Consider the following 18,849-nt stretch of genomic DNA (forward strand, 5'->3'; position numbering starts at 1 on the left):
TTCTCAGTTACCTAACTCGAAGTTAAACCCTGTCATAATTATGTTGGCAACAATTAAAGTTATTAGCACCTAGGCCAATGACAGCACATTGTTTTCTTTAAAGTGTAATATATAGAGGGACACACCATGATTGGAAACTATTAATTCAACGAAACATAGCATGGTCTCTTTTATTACTTAGTGGCAAAAAATACCCCCGCCCTCTTAATTCTGGAAATATTTTAAACGAACTGTAAATTCTAAGTCTATAAAATGTCAACTATGTGAAGCTGAAAATACTTACAAAGAAGGGACAACTTAAATGTTCAATCATTTAATAAGCATAGTAACATCGAAGTAACACCAGCAGAAATTTGAAATCGGAAGACAGAACAGTTGATATATAGTTATATAGATATACAGTTGACATATAGTTGACAAATGCTAGTATATATGGATTACAATGCAATACATGTCTCGTACATTTATTGGTATATATAGAAAGTAAGAAGAGATAACTAATAATCACTGTAAAATTCTCATTCATTCCGAGTGGTTTGTTGACTTCATGATGAGCATGAAAAAATTCAAATCCAGTTCGAAGAATTTTTAGATGAAATTTATTATTTAGGTATTCCAAAACATCAGTTGCTTTGAAATTCAAAGAAGCTACACTTTAAGATGGACAAATAAAGAATTAATATCGTTTAATTTTCTCACATTTACAGCAAAGTTAAAACCATAATATTCTCGAAGTTAAAATGTTAATATTATTGTTTACTTATGATCAACATTTTATGTTAACGGTGAAAAAACCAGTAGAGAAACATGAGGACCCTTAATTATGGTCCGTTTTTTGAGACACAAACGCTCTTTGGTGTACCAGAATTTTACTGTTTGACAGTTTGGTTTGTATTTACACGTCACTTCCGTTTTTACCCTCCGCCTGTGTAGTAATTAGGCTTGTCCTCTCAGACACAACCTTGTCCCGGGTCTGTTCATCTTCTCTGTCATTTTCTAGAAAAATCGATTGATTTCCTTCTTGGATATAATCATGACTTTTATTGGAACTTGTGGACTCTTTTGATTCAAAGTCATTCAAAAATTTATCGAAATTCTGTACTTTTGGGATTTCAATGTCTACTACGATGATGCTTTTCTCTTGGCGTGGCCTCATTAGATACTGTCTTGGGTAGACCATGATTACTGCACTAACTATCATGGAAGCCGATGATAACAGAAATGGATAGTGGTAATTCTCCATGCTGTCATACATCCAACCTTAAAAAGTATACAGATTTTAAAGGCACAATGAAAATAACAATTCTCAAAATTGCATATTTTTTAAAGCTGAGACATTTGAGAGTAGTGGGGTGTGTGTAGTACCCTTTAGATCGATTTTCAATCGAAAATGAAAGTTGATCACATAATTTGAAATATTGAAGGAATATATTTGAGAATTTCGTATTAATTGAATTTCGATCCATTTTATGATTTGAGCATAAAAAACAATTGAATTCTACGCGTCTTATATCAGGGAAGAAAGATTTAGTCGAAAAATAGGCTTATTGTATACATATTTTATCTAAGGTATGTAATTACGGCAATGGGAAAGGCAAATAGTAGTCACAGCAATAGGAAAGATAAATGTAATCATAGCAATTGGAAATACAATGTATATAGCTAATCGTTGCAATACTAAAGTTAAATGTTATCATAGCCATAAGAATGATTTATGAAATTTTAGTAATAATCAAAATAAATGTATTCTCGATATATCCCAGTGAGCTTAAAATAAAAGATACCACAGATTCTAACACATCTGTTTCATATTTAGATACTTTACTAGAAAAAGACGTTAATGGTAACCTAACAACAAAGCTTGATGATAAACGTGATGACTTCAACTTTTCAATCGTCAGCTTCCCTTACTTATGTAGCAATATACCCTTATCACCTGCATAAGGGGTTTATGTCTCTCAGTTAATTCGATACACAAGAGCATGCTCTACGTATGAACAATTTCTAAAACGAGGCAAGCTATTGACAAACAAGTTGATGAAACGAGGATATCAACAGTCTTGTTTGAAGTAGTCTTTTCGCAAGTTTTACGGTCGATACAATGACCTTGTCAGCACATACAACCTATCATTGAGTCAAATGCTGACTGACGTTTTTCAACTACATTGCAATTGTTAGGCCATTATTTATACACTGAACTGTCTACGGATTTCTCCGTTATTACCCGATCATGACAAGGAGCACACGGCGGGTGTGACCGGTCGGCAGGGGATGCTCACTCCTCCATGGCACCTGATCCCACCTCTAAATTTTGAGGTCCGTGTTTGCTCTGCTCCTATTTTGTATTGTTTCATTGGACTTTCGAGATTGAATACTGTTCGTTATCTTCATATTTCATTCATAGTTATAGAAAAGGTTAATGTAAAAGAAAAGAAATACTATTAAAATCTTACGTGCTTTAGAACACATTAACTTTATGAAAGAAAAGACCTCAACAAATTTTTTTGGCAGTTATTCTATTGTTTATGTATGTTTTGTCGGAACATTCAATAACGAAAAGTAATTTTTGAAAGAAAAAATAATTCCCAAGAAAATAACTTTTAGTCTACCTGCTATAGGAGCTCCGAGAATTTGACCTATGGACATTTCAGCTAACACTACTGCATACGGAAGAGAAAGTTTATTTGGCCCAAACATTTCCATCAGTATTGCCGGAATTAAGGATCCACCGTTGGCAGCATTGCTTGCCCCAAACAAAATACAGTACGCTATAAGACCACCATAGCCAATATCTACCAGTAAGATTGGGGTAGCTAGGCCACCGATTAAATAAAAGATAATATACTGATTGATGGCCTTGAAGATAGGATGGACCTTGTGGTAGTCTGCAATGAGTCCCTGTGATATTTTAGCAATGGTAATGGAGATTCCAATGATAGAGTACAGAAAGGCAGCATCGTTTTTGTTAATATGTAAATGAAACTGTGCGTATGCTGCAAGATGTCCATATATAATGGAAGAACCAAATGAAAAGAGAACATTATTTATAGAAACGAAGTGGAAAACTAAACTTTTGAGAAATGTCCAGTCATTTGGTTCAGGCACGTGTGAAGATGCACGATGACTCTTCTTTTTAGTTGGATTTTCGTTTTCATCTATATTTGGGAGCGGACGATAGAGAAGTCCAAAAACGCATATGTGAAGCGCAATTCCTCCCAGAATCATAAACATTCCCTTCCATCCAAATTCAAAATTCAGATATCGAACAATTGGTGGGAAAACAAAAGAACCAAGCCCACCACCCGCCGACGCCAAACCGACGGCAAGGTTTTGTATCTTCTTATGCTGGAAGTACTTCGGCACAGCAATACTTCCACTCATGTAGGCGATTCCACAACCTGCACCTTTAAAAGTCAAAATCGTAATTAATGTAAAAATAAACTCAATATTGCTACACTAGCTGTGCAAAAATTCTTTAGCCGAAAAAGCTGCTGGGACTTTGCTTTCACTTATTTTATCTTTTAGTTTTGTTTCAGTGAGCTGTAGATTGGTAGACAGAAAATTCAACAAAATAAGTGTAAGGCAGAAAGAGTTTGATTTTTCACTTTTCGGGGAATGAGCAAAAATGCAGACTTAACCTTTTATTTTACAACAAGTATTGCTTTAGGATTTTGTATGAATTCCTAGGAAGTTGAGATAAGTCGGGATAATAAATTGGAAAGCCAGAAACGAATTGTCTTTGTATATCTTAAATATTGGAGAATGGCTGAGGGAAGATTATTAAATATTAATATTTTAAGTGAACAACGACACATTGTTACTGTTCCTCTGATCAAAAATGAGATTGGCTTTTGCTAAACAATGAATTTTTCATTTGAGTAAAAGAATTAAGAGAATTTAACCAACAATTCTTATATATTTCTAGAAATTTGGAGAAATACAAATTGCCAAAGTTAAAGAAATTATACCGTTATGCTGTCTTGTGACACGATAGCGGTGTTTTTCTTTGAAGTTTGCTGTTCTGTATAGCAATACAGAACGAGACTACAGTGGGCGGAGCTACTTTCCGTTCTGTATTAGCCCTATATACTGTCTTGTATTAGCCAACTGTTCTGTATCTAAAATACAGCACGGTCTAAAAATAAATCTGATTCAATTTATCAAAGGCACGTACAAATAGTAAATGCTGATTTCTTTTACTATTATAAATTTTGGAGAAATATTTCCTTAGGAATGTAAAATGTCAAAATTTTTCAATCACTTTTAAAAAAAAATATTCCACACAGAATCTACACGTTATTTCGATCCAAACGAAAAGGAAAATTCGCAATTATGGAAAACATCCTATGTTGGATAAATTCCTGAAAACCTGTTTGCTTTCCCTGCTTTTTGTGTCCCCTTCAAAATAGTAAAGCCAATGGGTTCACGGATGCAGCATACATTAGGTGAAATTCGCACTCCCCTTCCACCCATTTTCCACTCTTCTCGTGCAAACTCAATCAAATCCTTTTTTTCAAGTTTTTTTTCTTCAATTTCATCTTAAATCCTTATCGCTGACGACTGCAACACATCTCTTTCACTTCGTTTTTAATGTCGCATTTCAATAAGAAAATAAAAATCCGTAACATCAAAGTCCATCGAAAAACTGTCTGTATCGCCTGTATGTGTATCTAGTTAAACTGAGATTTCAAGACCTCTGAAATAAATTAGGATCAATCTCCATCTACAACAATGTTAAATCGTCCACCTATCAATTAAGACTGACTTCAAGTCTGCTACGTCTACCCCGTTGTCAAAACTAATCTGACTAAATCTTACGTTGTCCGTGGAAATATATATACTGCGGGTGTATACTCCCCGTCGAGGCCTCATCTACAGAGAGAACAAACGAACTCTGGCGGAAGTTTGGATGCTGCACAGCTATAAAGTGGGCGGTGCTGCTTTTTTTTTTCTTTTTTTCTTTTTTTTTTTGATTGATCGTGTCACAAATAATTTAGAGAACTCGACAGGTTCTGTATCGTAGATACAAATTTGGGGGTGGAAACTACGCACTCGTCCACCCCCAAATTTGTATCTACGATACAGAACCCGTCTCGTTCTCTAAATAATACATAACGCATTGTGTTCGACTTTTACCATTTGCCCTCATAGGTAAACTGAAAGCTACCTTGAATTTTCAAAATATTTTATTTGTTTCATTAGTTTTAAGAAATCATCGACTAATATAAACGATAATTTGAAAAGATATTTTAAACTGGATTATATGCAATAAAATCTATCTTAATCTGATACCTGTCAAAACACCATAAAACAAGCATAGTACGAAGAGGTTGGTCGACAGAGTACTCAAAAGGAGGCCGCCACAGGTCAGTAACCCCCCACAAAATGTGACCACTCGCCATCCGAATTTGTTCACCAACACTCCAGCTAGAGGCGCTGTAAAGAAAGGTATTGCGTGATTTAAGAGTATAATCAGTTGATACATAGAGGGGACATATTCTAAGAAAAGACAACATGAGAAAATTTAGTAACTGTTACATGTAATTCAGGGTTTAGGGTTTCATTATGCTAGAAGGAATAAATTTGAACAAGCAGTTTGTCATTCTACCAATTTATGTAAGTGCGTAATATTAAATATACAAGTTTCTCTATGGTGAAATAAAATCTGCAGATAAAAACTAACTGTTATTGGGTCTGTGATTCTTATGATTTTGTATTTTCAAATTATGAAGTCCCGTTTCAATTTTTAATATTAAATTGCATGCTCATTCTTTCATAATACATTTTTAGTTCTTCTGAATATAATTACTCTTAGCTCAGACATTTTCTACCTTAGGTAGTAAGGCAACAGTCGAAACGAAAGATACTCCTACCAAACAAATCTGTTTTCCTTTTTTCAAGACAGTATACTACTTAAAATCAGACTTACTAGAATTCGTCCGACTGACTTGAATTCGTCCGTTACTTCAAACCTTTTTTACCAATATGGACTGGAAAAGAGAAATTTAGTTAGAAAACAAAGAGATTGTTAGTTTGTTGTATACATACCTCTTTTTACCTCTCAAGTACTGAGTTTCCTGAAAATTTGCAAAATTACCTGCACAACAATAGTGTTATCTGCAATCACTTACTGATAACGAACGTCATTGCAGTAATTAGTGACGAAATCCATGATGTTTCTGCAGCCCCGGTCTTAAAATTCTCAAGAATGATAACGTAAACTACACCAGAAGTGTATGAGATTCCATAAACTAGGATCCTGATTATAGCAGCTACAAGCACCACGACCCATCCGTAGTACACATTACCCAAACACATTGTCATTTTCACCTGCCACTTTGCGTGTGTATTTCCCCTCAATAGTTTAACTAAAGATTTATCCTCATAGTCTGAAAATTACAGAAAAAATTAAGATACATGTATTCATGATTTTATGTTGGATGGTGTCTACCATTATTTTAATTGGATAAGTGTCCTAGCTTGACTGTTACTTGTAGTGTGCATAAGAGATTACATTTGCAAATGTTTTTCCTTATATAACACCATTTGAATTATATATGCATATCTATCACTGTATAAATATAGATTTGTCACATGACCACAAATTCAATGGTTGACTTAATTTCTTAGTGACGTCATAAAGGACCGAAGATTTTATTTCTTCGGGAAAAAATGCCTGTCATGGACTAATCAAGATTGTAACCGTGCAAATATAAATTCTATGATACGGTAATAAATGTACATGTAAGTAATAAGGTTTCACTTTTACACATCTATGGGGAGATTAGATACGGACAGACACGTGATCACGTAACCAACCCCCTATATCTATATCCCGGGCGGTAGACCTTTCGGGTGTCATATAGTGTGTTAAGCCTTACCTTAGTTTGAATCCCTCTTCCAAATATCAGATTTTTGATTCAGTCATCGTGATTTACTTATGGAATATGACATGCCCTCACCCAAAGATGCATTAATTGACAAGTTCTTATAATTCTACGTTTCAGTCTGATTTAATCTCGAGATGAATTGAGTATGTATAACCACAAAATTCCAATATGAGGCCACAGCGTTTTACTTCTAGGGTGCAGCATGTTTTGACGACAGACCCTGGCACAAAAGGCAACAAACGGGATCCCCACCATGCATAAAAGCGCCCTTCAGAAAGGAGTCTTAAAGTTCAAAACCTGTGACACAAGTAGCCCATTGTAAATTCTCAGATTCCGCATCCATAAAGTAGAATGTTTGCTTTACCTCACGTTTTCGCCATTGCAGAAAATTTTCATTGCATTTCTGTAATAAATTCATCTCAGTGCACATGTTGTCATCCCTCTTTCCCTCTCCACTCTTGTTTTTTCCCCATTGTTCTTATACCACTACAAGCATTTAATGTCTATGGCATTCTTTTTAATAACTAACTTATAAATCATACTTAGTAATTTGCAACTAAAATTGAACAAACCGTGTCACCAATTTGATTAAATTGCATGCTTATGTAGTTAATGCATTTAAAACGACCTTTGATATCTACTACTGAGCGAATGCCAAATAATCAGTACACTTTAGGCTAAAAGTTCCCGTGCACCTGTTAAGTAAAACTTATGAAGGTAAAAATGTAAATATAAATGATTTACACCACAGAGAACTTTATAACTTTCCTTTTACTGTTGAAGATATAATTTTTCACTCAGCAAATGTCACCTTCCAATTTTTAAGACATCTTAAATGTGTGTGTGTGTGTGTTGGGGGAGGGGGGTTAGAGCCTCCCTTTCTCTCACCATTTTTTCCTCCCTTCTCCCCTTCCCCCCTCCCTCACCCCACCACTTCTCCTAATCCAATATACCCTGTCCGCCTCCTTTATTTGAATTCTACGTGCTTTGCTTCTTTATCCATATCATTCCTTAACATTTTTAAAAGCATATGAAGACGCTTGGCAGAGAAATATTCCCTAAAAATCTTACATAATTCTAACCTTGATCATATTTAATCAACTCATTATATAATTAAAGGTTACTAGGAATGCCCAATGTCCCCTCCTCTCCTGGGAACGAAAGTGACAATAAAAGCCAAATATCTTTCAAAAGTGAAACGTTATCCTGAACTTACCTATTGTTTAGTGTGGTTCACATAATGTGTTATGTGATGTGCATACATCTCAGTTCGCCTACAAATCTATAGGCAAATATAAATTCTTTCACGTGTGAAAGCATGTGCTACATGAATCACTATTAATAACAACGTAAGAATAAAAAAAAAAAACAACATTGTCCACAAGTTCGTTTGTTTCACATCTAATCCGCATTATATGTTATAAAAAAGCTTAACTATTATATTTAAAATGAAATATTTAAAAGAAAAATTACTCGACAAAACCAGATTAAAAATATCTAGCTGGATGGTTTCCAGTTTCTCGATGGAATTTTCCCTTGTTCCCCAAACGTTACAAAGTTTACTGACCCTCTGATAAGGGAGATATCTTTGATGGGGATTAATGTCTATTATTCCTTTTAAAAACTTTAAAAAGGCGATTTATGTCAAATTTTGCACCGCATGGTATGCTGGTATTGTTCCCGTTTCCATTATAATTTAGATTTCTTTTGGTAAGTTTTATAACGTAAATATATAATATTTTTACTGCAAGAGTCTTTAAAACTCAGATAAGATATTGTATTTAGAAGGAGAAGCGTGTGATGACAAATAGATTAGAGAAACAAAACCTTCAAAGCAGAGTGGATCGGGACGGGACCGCCTATTCCCATTCCGTACTCTCAAGGCTTTTTGTCTTATTTTGTCTTAAATTATTTTTCTATGACATATCTATGAAATATTCCAATTGAAAAAATCAAAAATAACCTAAAACAGACCTTAGGTGGAAAAAAAAGTCATGTGAGTGTATCATTCACCCTTGAAATGCTCTTACAAGAGAAATAATAAGTTATTCAGCACAAATACTGTTCTTGAAGGTTGCATTTTAAGGTGTGCTTCTCTTTAATATCAGGGTTATGCAAAACTGTAGTGTGGATTTGTTTTAAAAATGATCTATGATTGATTTGGCAAAAAGGGTTAAGTATTTGATTTGAAAAAGTGTTACTCTTTGTCGAAGTACCCCGTTTGCTCATCTGAGGCTAATTCTCATGCGAGTTTTTAACTGATATTTTTGTTGGCATTTCTGTATTTGTCACGAGTAATTTTTCAAGGATCCCCCCCACACAAACAATTTTGTTTGTTTGTTTGTTTGTTGTTTAACGTCCCTCTCGAGAATTTTTTACTCATATGGAGACGCCACCACTTGCCGGTGGAGGGCTACAAATTTTGACCTATACTCGGCACTTACGGCCATTGAGCAGTGAGGGATCTTTTTCGTGCCACACCTACTGCGACACGGGACCTCTGTTTATACGGTCTCATCCGAAGGACCGGCCAAGTTTTCATTTGTTGGTTATTATCAAAATGAGTTATCAAATATGATTCTTGTTTTCGTTGGCGGGTTTAGAATATCGTTTTTGCAAGATTGTGACTCTATGAATTCTAATGATTTGTTCATTTACTGTACATTTTGTTACAACACTTGTCAGGGTGGAAAAGGTAATAAAAAAGAAAAAATAAATTTAAAGACATTTCAACCACAAAGTGAAATTTATTTGGAACATCTTATAAAGATATACCTATAAAATTTGTATAACAAATATGATATGGATATTAGTGTAACCAATATCACAATACAATCACAGTCGTCAATAATATACACAAAAATGAATGCACCAAATCTTGGAGTATAACAGGCATGTCAAAAAATGACATGATTAAAAATTAAGAAATAAGAGCATGACATTCAATACAAAGTAAAGATATCTAATAGATATATATAGACCAGATGTTTTGAGATTACTTGAAAATAAAAGTCATAAAACAACGCAAAGTAATGTATAATCAACTAAGTGGTGAATATAAATTCCGTCTTCCTTGATTTTTTGTCAAACACGTTATGACATACTGGGTATCTAGACAATCCCTTCATAGTAAACTTTTTGCATAGGATTTAATAATCCACTATGTGTATGCAGATCGTAGATTTGCAACTCTTTTGAAGACATTGCAAAACATTGACAAAGGAAGATAAGGCAGTTGACATCACTGTAAAACTCTCATTAATTCTAAATGATTTGATTAATTCAGATTACGTACCGTAACATTTACATGTACAACAAATATACAGGTTAGAACGTTATTTCCCCTGACATCATTGATAAATTTTCACCGGAAGCTTTTGTACAAAGCTATACATATATTAATCTAAGGTTATTTCAACTAATAAGCAACAATGTTGTAATAACGAATCAAACATTTTTCATGCCATTATAAATAAACGAATGCAGCAGTGCTTTGGCCTTCAAACTGAACAGACAAGATTGTGTTTTCTTTGTAAAAATCTATAAAAGAGTATGTCTTCGATAAAACCATGCAAAGTCATCCAGATAACATTATTAAAGGTAAGATTTGGTGAGTAAAACCGATTCCTCATTAGTATTGTAAATCTATGAGATTACGTTTCTCTTTGTAAAGACTTCATTTTGATTGATTTAACTTTATTTGATTAAAGGGGTCTGAAATTAATAAGTTTGAAACATCTTATTACAATGAAAGCAAATTTCAAACGATATAAGCACGAAGCATAAGAACAAGACTTTACAGAACTCTAACATGTACAAAGAATAATGAAATGAAAATTAATAGGAGTATTCAAAAACATTGCATTGAGATTCAAATAAACTAAACTTTGATATAAAAAAAACATAGGATTAGTACGTTCAAACCATTTAAATGCACTTGAAACTGTAACATTCTCACAACTAAAATGTTGATATCAGGGGTTTCTTATAATCAAAATTCTCTGATATAAATGAAAAAAAAAAACTTGAGGGCCCTAGCCTTTATTATTGTATATTTTTTGGAACCCGAAGTTAACGACCGTTCGTGTTCCAGACTACCTTGGTTTGTGTCAACACGTCACTTCCTCTGCCTGTGGCGTAATTAAGCTTGTCCTCTCAGATACAGTCTTCACCTGAATCTGTTGATCTTCCTTGTCGTCTGTTCGTATAAAATTTGGTGGATTTTCTTCTTTGATATGATCATTGTTTTCAATGAAACTTGTAGCTTCTTTTGATTCATTTTCACTCAAAAATCGATCGAACTCCTGTACTTTTGGAATGTCAATATCTACTACGATTATGCTTTTGTCTTCGTGTGGCCTCATCAGATATCGGCGTGGATACACCATGATGATTGCGCTAGCTATCATGAACGCCGATGCTAAGAGAAATGGATAGTGGTAATTCTTGGTGTCCTCGTATATCCAACCTAAAATTATTTTTTTTTAAAGTCATAACTAATTTTATTATTATCAAAATTTGCATTTCTTTTAATCTTGTGACATTTGAAAGTATTTCAAAAATGTAATTACCGTACGGTCGATTTTCACATATTTTTTTTATAAAAAGACGGGAGAATTAATATGTATTTCAAAATATATTTCCAAGTTTTGAATTTCACACACACACAGAGAGAGAGAGAGAGAGAGAGAGAGAGAGAGAGAGAGAGAGAAGAATGCATGTGATACTTTTCGCCAGAAAAAAGAACATTTTTGTTGGATTTTACGCTTATTTTATTAGACATGAAAGAAGAAGCTGAAAGTTGTCTTTTGCTTAAGGTAAATGTAGACCTAGTAAACTGAAAAGAAAAAAAAAACAATTTGCTATGCTTTTAGGTTTTAAAAAATACTGTGTTTATGAGATAATGCACCTCTTCGAAATTTTATTTTAGTTTACTTTTAATATTTTGTTGCGTTTTAATCTATGACGAACAGTAATTTTACTAGAGAAAAAAATCAGCTATTACTACCTGCCACAGGTGCTCCAAGAATTTGACCTATAGACATTTCAGCTAATACAACGGCATACGGAAGGGAAAGTTTATTTTGCCCAAACATTTCCATCAGTATTGCTGGAATTAAAGATCCACCATTGGCAGCCATGCTCGCTCCAAACAGAATACAATAAACCACTAGTCCGCCATAACCGGTGACCACCAGTAAGAATGAGGTAGCCAGGCCACCGATTAAATAAAAGATAATATACTGATTGATGGCCTTGAAGATAGGATGGACCTTGTGGTGGTCTGCAATGAGTCCCTGTGATATTTTAGCAATTGTGATGGAGATTCCAATGACTGAGTACAAAAAAGCAGCATCCTTTTTATTTATATTCAAATGAAACTGTGCGTATGCTGCAAGATGTCCATATATAATGGAAGAACCAAATGAAAAGAGAAAATTATTCATTGAAACGAAGTGGAAAACTAATCTTTTGAGAAACGTCCAGTCATTTGGTTCAGGCACGTGTGAAGACGCTCGTCGACTCTTCTTTTTAGTTGGATTCTCGTTTTCATCTGTATTTGGGATCGGACGATAGAGAAGACCAAAAACACACATATGAAGTGCAATTCCTCCCAAAATCATAAACATTCCCTTCCAGCCATATTCATAATCCAGATATCGAACAACTGGAGGGAAAATAAATGCACCAACTCCGCCACCCGCCGATGCCAAACCGACGGCAAGGTTTTGTATCTTCTTATGCTGGAAGTACTTCGGCACAGCAAGACTCCCACTCATGTAGGCAATTCCACAACCTGCACCTTTAAATTCAAATTTGTAATTAATATGAAAAATAACCCACTAATGCTGCAATATGTAAAAATACTTTTTCAGAAAAAATTGTCTGAAGGCTTTGTTTTAGTTAAATTATGTTTGATATGTCTCAAAAAGAAGCAGTTGTCCGCCTGGGTTTTGGAAGGACAAGATAGGGTAAGACCCCTTCCTGGCCCCTGTTTTGGAATGTCTCTTAGAATGATGCAATAATTCATAATCAGAAACGTCTTGTTATACCTGTCCTTAAATCAATATTGATTCTAAGGAATTTGGTGCGCAGAAGTACGAATTTTCTTTTTTATTTTCATCATTTCTAAAGCACTTTTTTTTTCCAGAAAACACAGCTATCTACCAAATTTATTTTTTTTTCACTAGTATCAGATATATGTGAATGAAAATCTCAGATACTGAGGCAAGATTGTGCTCTATATTTCCTGAAGTGAAAAGTATCTCAAATTGGCGTAATTCAGTGGGATAGGATCTGAGAAAATTCAGTAAAATATATTTCAATTTGTCATCCCTATGTGACCTCGGCGTATACTTTGAATCGCAATCAATGCTGATTCTAAAATAAGCATCATTTAAAATTCTTAACTCTACACTATCATAACTTTAACAGTGTTCTGTTCAGTGTTCAGTTTTATATCAAGTAAGGGACCAAATTCGGCTTTTACCATACCCTGTTCTCAGGGAATATAGGAGCAAATGCAGATTGAGCCTCGTATAGTTGACTGGGTTTTTCTTAAAATTTGAATTTTGTATGAATTCGTAGATTCGCAGAAACAAGTCATGGATATCTTTTAGTTTAGAAAAATGGCCATTTGAATTTATCAAAGATTAAAAGTATTGATGTTTGTAAAATTTTGATTACGAGTAATTAACGGTCGTTTGTTTTTATTCCACTGAGATTCACATCAAAGACAGAGTGACTGTAGTTTAATGATGAATGTTTTATAATGAGTAAACATATTTTGACAACAAACAGTTCTTACATAATTCAAAAATCGGGAAAAAAGTATTTTATCAATTGCCCTTAACGCTAGTTAAATGAAAAGGTATTTGAAGTTGCACGTGTCTTTATGTTTTTGCATCAATAGCTTTTTTTAAAATTATCTTCTAACAAGAGGTCAATATGAGCCACATAGCTCACCTGAGTAAATATGGCCCTTCTTCTCGATCAGCAGATTTTTCTTCCATTACATTCTTATGTAAAATTTTGATCGCAGATTGTAGCACAACCCTATCCCAGGGGGTCTAATTTGAACAAACCTGAATCTACACTACCTGAGGATGCTTACATATAAATATGAGTAATCAAGGTTTTGCTGTTTTAGAAGATTTTTAAAGATTTTTCGTATGTTTTCCTCCTGCCCATTGTGGACCCACCTTACACCCCACCCGGAAGGAGGGGGGGGGAGGTCATGTTTTGAACAAACTTGAATCTGCACTACCTAAGCATGTTTCGAAATAAATAAGACTGAACATTGTTGTACTGTTCTTGAGAAGAAGATTTTAAAAGATTTTTCATATATATATATATATATATATATATATATATATATATATATATATATATATATATATATATATATATATATATATATATATCATATAAAAATTTTTTGCCATAAGTGACCCCATCCTACCCCCGGAGCTCATGATTTGCACAAAATTGAATCTGCACTACCTAAGGATGCTTCACAATAAATATGACTATTCATGACTTTGCTTTTCCCTGGAAAAAGATTTTTAAAGATTTTTCCTATGTATTTCAGCTTAAAACTTTTAATGCTCATTGTGGCCTCACAATACCCCAAGGGGACATGATTTGAACAAACTTGAATCTACACTACCTAAGGATGCTTCCATATAAAAATGAATGATCATGGTTTTGCTGTTTTTAAGAAGATTTTTTAAAGATTTTTTTTTCTATATATACCAGTGTAAAACTTTTTTACCCAATTAAAGTGGCCCATTCCGATCTACACTATGTCAGGAATCTTACATGTAAATTTTCTCTTTTCTTGTCCAGTGGTTCTTGAGAAGAAGATTTTTGAAAGATCCTACCTAATTTTCACCATTTCTAAATTATTTCCCCTCGGAAGAAGGTGTGGCCCTTCATTTGAAGCAACTTGAATAATTTTGCCTAAGGATAGTCTGTCCCAAGTTTGGTTGAAATTGGCCCAGTGGTTCTGGAGACGACGATGACATTATAAAAAGTTTAGGACGCAGACAACAACGACAGACAACGGACAGATTTTGATCAGAAAAGCTCACTTGGGCCTTCGGCTCAGGTGAGCTAAAAATGATCGACAGTTTGTTAAAAAAGTTTTGAGCTAGATTTTACGTATTATAAAACCAAAATACCTACCTGTCATTACTCCATAAAACAAACATAGAAGTATGAGGTTGGTCGATAGTGTACTCAGAAGGAGGCCTCCACAGGTCATTAGTCCCCCACAAAAAGTGACCACTCGCCATCCGAATTTATTCACCAACACCCCTGCTAGAGGCGCTGTAATGAAAGTTATCAGGTGCCTAAAGAGTCCTTTTTGACAAGAAAGATTCAAAGACATATTATAAGATTGAATGATGGACTGCATGTTGTTTTACGTCCAATTCGAGAATTTTTCACTCATGTAGAGACGTCATATTATAAGCCAACATGCAGTTTTAAAATTTTGAGGTCATTGTTTTATATGGTATATCAAAAGGTTTACATGTATATGAGTGTAAAAAAAGTGAAATTAAATCTATTAATGAACACTCACTATTTTCGGGAATGTGTTTTTTTATGAATATCCCATTTCCAAGGGGAAACGATTCATTTTTTGGTGTGACAATACGAAGTGACGCTTCCTCTTTCATAAGTCAGAATCCTTTTTTTCATTAAAGAAACTTAAAAAAATTTCTACCTTGCCTTATGTATAAATGCTTGTCAAGTGACAAAAGCACTGATACTGCCACCCATCACAAACGATGTCCTTTTTATCAAAGAGAGTATACACTGTACTACTAGAAATCAGACTTACTAGAATGCGACGTCGTACAACTGACTTCAAAACGTCCGATACTCCTAACCTTTTTTTACCAATATGGACTGGAAAAAACGTTGAGAAGAGAAATTTTAGTTTGAAAGCAAAGACATTTTTGTTTGTTGTATACGTACCTCTCTTAAGGTCTCATACACGGAGTTACCTGAAAATTTGCAAAATTACCTCTACTGTGACAGTGTCGTCTGCTGAAACTTACTAATAAGGAAAGTCATTGCTGTGATAAGTGAAGAAATCCATGATGTCTCTGCAGCCCCAGTCTTAAAATTCTCAAGGATGACAACGTAAACTACACCAGAAGTGTATGAGATTCCATAAACCAGGATTCTGATTACCGCGGCTGCAAGCACGACGACCCATCCGTAGTACACATTACCCAAAGAAGTTGTCATTTTCACTTGTCACTTCGCATGTGTATTTCCTCCAATGTTACCCTCATAGTCTGAAACTGAAGAAACTAATCTAAGATATTAATGATCTTGTAATGTTAGATTGTGTATAGTCTATTACTAGTATTGGATGTGTCCAAGCTTGACTCTTTCTTGCAGTAAATTTCAGATGGAAAGTAAAAATGAAGGCCTTTGGGGAGTTAAATGGAATACTTTAAAGCCTTCTCTTGTTTGCACTTCATCTGTCTCAGCTTTGGAAATGAATTTGAATTATATGGTCCTTTTGTCTAAGTAGCATTTATATATAGAAAAAAGTTTTCTGAATATTAATCCTTTGGGTGCAATCTGAATGCCGTATTCGTCATTTTCAAGATGAAGTACATCTCTGTGCACACCAAAGTCGTAGTCTGAGTCTTGCAAGGTTCCAAGTTTGTGAACCTTCTTAATCTGTAGATCGATGAATCTCTTTTTCAGATTTTTTTTGTTTTGAATAAATGTTGAGAATCTTGATTTATATACAATATACTTCTGTGTATAATTGAATTTGCTTGGTTGTTTTTGCTGATGTTTTCAAGAATACTTAAAGGTAACATAATCTCTACTTTGTTGTATTTTTTTAATTTTGGGACATTCTTCTATAGTGTAGATCACATTTTATTCGGATTCGGAAGAACTTTATTAATCCACCTCTTTGATCTACCTTTGAATCACACTTTCCTTACAAAAAACATCAACTGATAAAGTTTGAATTCAGATCCAATTATGCAAGGCATGGTCAGTACATAAGATAAGATTTATTGATACCAATTTGGGGCCCCTCAGCGGATACAAGTAAAGAATAATACACATAAACATATGATAAATAGAAATTCAAAATTGATAGCAGCAACATGTCGAGAAAAGAAACTAACTAAAGAAGATGTTAATGATTATAGCAGATGATTCCTGATTAGATCCTAAGAGCAGGCCATACTTCTGAGCCATGGCACACTATCCCCTTGATATATCAAACAACAAGGTTGAAGATTCTAATTCCCACATTTATGCAAAATTTAATGTGGATATGATTTGACTATGTACATGATGTATAACTAATTAACTATAGAATTTCAGATTGACGTTATCAAGACCTACTTTTGGATCATGACACAATTTCCTCTTAGCCTCTTAGGATGCATTATAAACGACAAGGTTTGATGATTGTAGGTTTCATGCTGAACACAAAAACGTTCTAAATCATTGACTATGTATACCATTTTATTTAAAAAAAAAAAGTTGCAGCGTTCCACTTTCAAGTTTCGACCCACCTATGTCCGAAGATGCATCAGCTGACATTAGTGTTGATGGTACTACAAGTACTTGTGGAGAGGACTCTTAACCATCAACACTCTGTTCATATTAAAACACTTGATGACTATGTACAGTATTGGCTTATTCGCTGTTATGTTTATCATAACTTGTAAGTATTGATCAAAGTTTCTCACTATTCAGTAATTAAGCTGATTTGTATACTCAAGTAGAGAACTGCTGAGTATCCGACTAGAAGGTCAATTCTTCAGTGACACTTAATGTTCTCTGGCACCTGTTTTATTTTTAAAACAGAGGAAGGTAAAATATAAATAGGGTTGAGGTATATCACAGAGACCTTTTAAATCTGAACCAATTGTATATTTTATGACTTTCCCCCAGCTGATGTCACCTTGTAAACAGGATCTCATTAATATTACTATTAGGGTAGACATCGAGAGGTCCATTTCTTGTCTACCTCTCTTAACTCCCTCCTTTCCCACTCCCTCATCATCCCACCCCCTTTCTCCCACACCCATTTACTCTCAACATGCCCTAATCTCTCCGTTAATAACACTTTCTGCATCTTTGCTGTGTCATTCCCTCACAACTCTAAAACACATGAAGATGTTTGACAGAGACTTAAAAATATGTAATATTAATTTAACCTTAATGTGATTTCATCAACAAATTACACAAGTAAAGGAGGCTAGATAGACTCAGCCTCCGGAACGAATGTGACAAGATCTTAAGTGAAAACTAAATAATCCTGGACTTACCTCGTTTAATTATGGCGGCAGCATACTCAATGTAGCCACATTGTTTAGTTTCGTTCACATAATTTGTGTTGTGATGCGCATGCATCTCGCTACCTACAAATCAATAGACGAATACAAACTCGATCACGTGCGGAACGCATGCTACATAAATATCACATACGGAAGTTATACTAGTAAAGTTTGAGAAGTTGTTGTGTCACACACGTAATCCGCACTTAAATTAGTCATTATGTGTTGCAAAATAATTTACATATTACATAATTTAAAAATTTAAAAAGGAAAAGTAAGACAAGAAAAGAATGAAATAATTCACAGGCTGTTTGGTGCATGGTATGAAAATTGGTGAATTCGGTCCGTGTTCCAAAGCCTTACAAATCAGCTGATTTAAATCTATGTAATCTAATTACTAATTGTAGTAATTGGAAAGTGACCAAAAAAGTAAAAAGGGACAATTAACTGACCTGCAAAACATATCTTTTTCCAAGGTTAAAAATTACATACGTCTCCAAGTTAAAAATGGTTTTGAGTGAATGCTAAGGCTAGCAGAAAAATAAAAGATTCGTTTGATTAAACAAAGACGCCACGTTACATGACCCTGGATTAAAATAGTTAAATCTCATACTGAAAATCAGTTC

General features: G+C 34.3%; 1 protein-coding gene across 1 annotated transcript; it reads right to left on the bottom strand.

Moving 5' to 3' along the window:
* Positions 1 to 670: 670 nt before the first annotated feature.
* LOC133181179 (uncharacterized) lies at positions 671 to 18,320 on the bottom strand. Its single transcript, XM_061315717.1, has 9 exons — positions 18,215 to 18,320; positions 15,959 to 16,207; positions 15,078 to 15,221; positions 11,899 to 12,693; positions 11,002 to 11,358; positions 6,132 to 6,389; positions 5,293 to 5,436; positions 2,610 to 3,404; positions 671 to 1,260 (listed from the first exon to the last, which is right to left on the bottom strand). Exons 2-9 carry the CDS (start codon positions 16,149 to 16,151, stop codon positions 896 to 898), a joined length of 3,051 nt encoding a protein of 1,016 aa, XP_061171701.1. The 5' UTR covers positions 16,152 to 16,207; positions 18,215 to 18,320; the 3' UTR covers positions 671 to 895.
* Positions 18,321 to 18,849: the final 529 nt, after the last annotated feature.

The sequence above is a fragment of the Saccostrea echinata genome, unplaced genomic scaffold (assembly GCF_033153115.1).
Source record: "Saccostrea echinata isolate AGI-Se365-2 ecotype Australia unplaced genomic scaffold, CSIRO_AGI_Sech_v1 ptg000008l, whole genome shotgun sequence".
In the NCBI taxonomy this organism is placed as follows: Eukaryota; Metazoa; Mollusca; class Bivalvia; order Ostreida; family Ostreidae; genus Saccostrea; species Saccostrea echinata.

What these genes read in the sequence shown, in the direction of transcription:
- LOC133181179 (XM_061315717.1), bottom strand. Translation starts at nt 16,151, where the DNA reads ATGACAACTTCTTTGGGTAATGTGTACTACGGATGGGTCGTCGTGCTT. An exon ending in AGCAATGACTTTCCTTATTA is followed by an intron (nt 15,222 to 15,958) that starts GTAAGTTTCAGC and finishes CTTTCATTACAG; the next exon opens with CGCCTCTAGCAGGGGTGTTG. An exon ending in GTTTTATGGTGTTTTGACAG is followed by an intron (nt 3,405 to 5,292) that starts GTATCAGATTAA and finishes TGACTTTTAAAG; the next exon opens with GTGCAGGTTGTGGAATCGCC.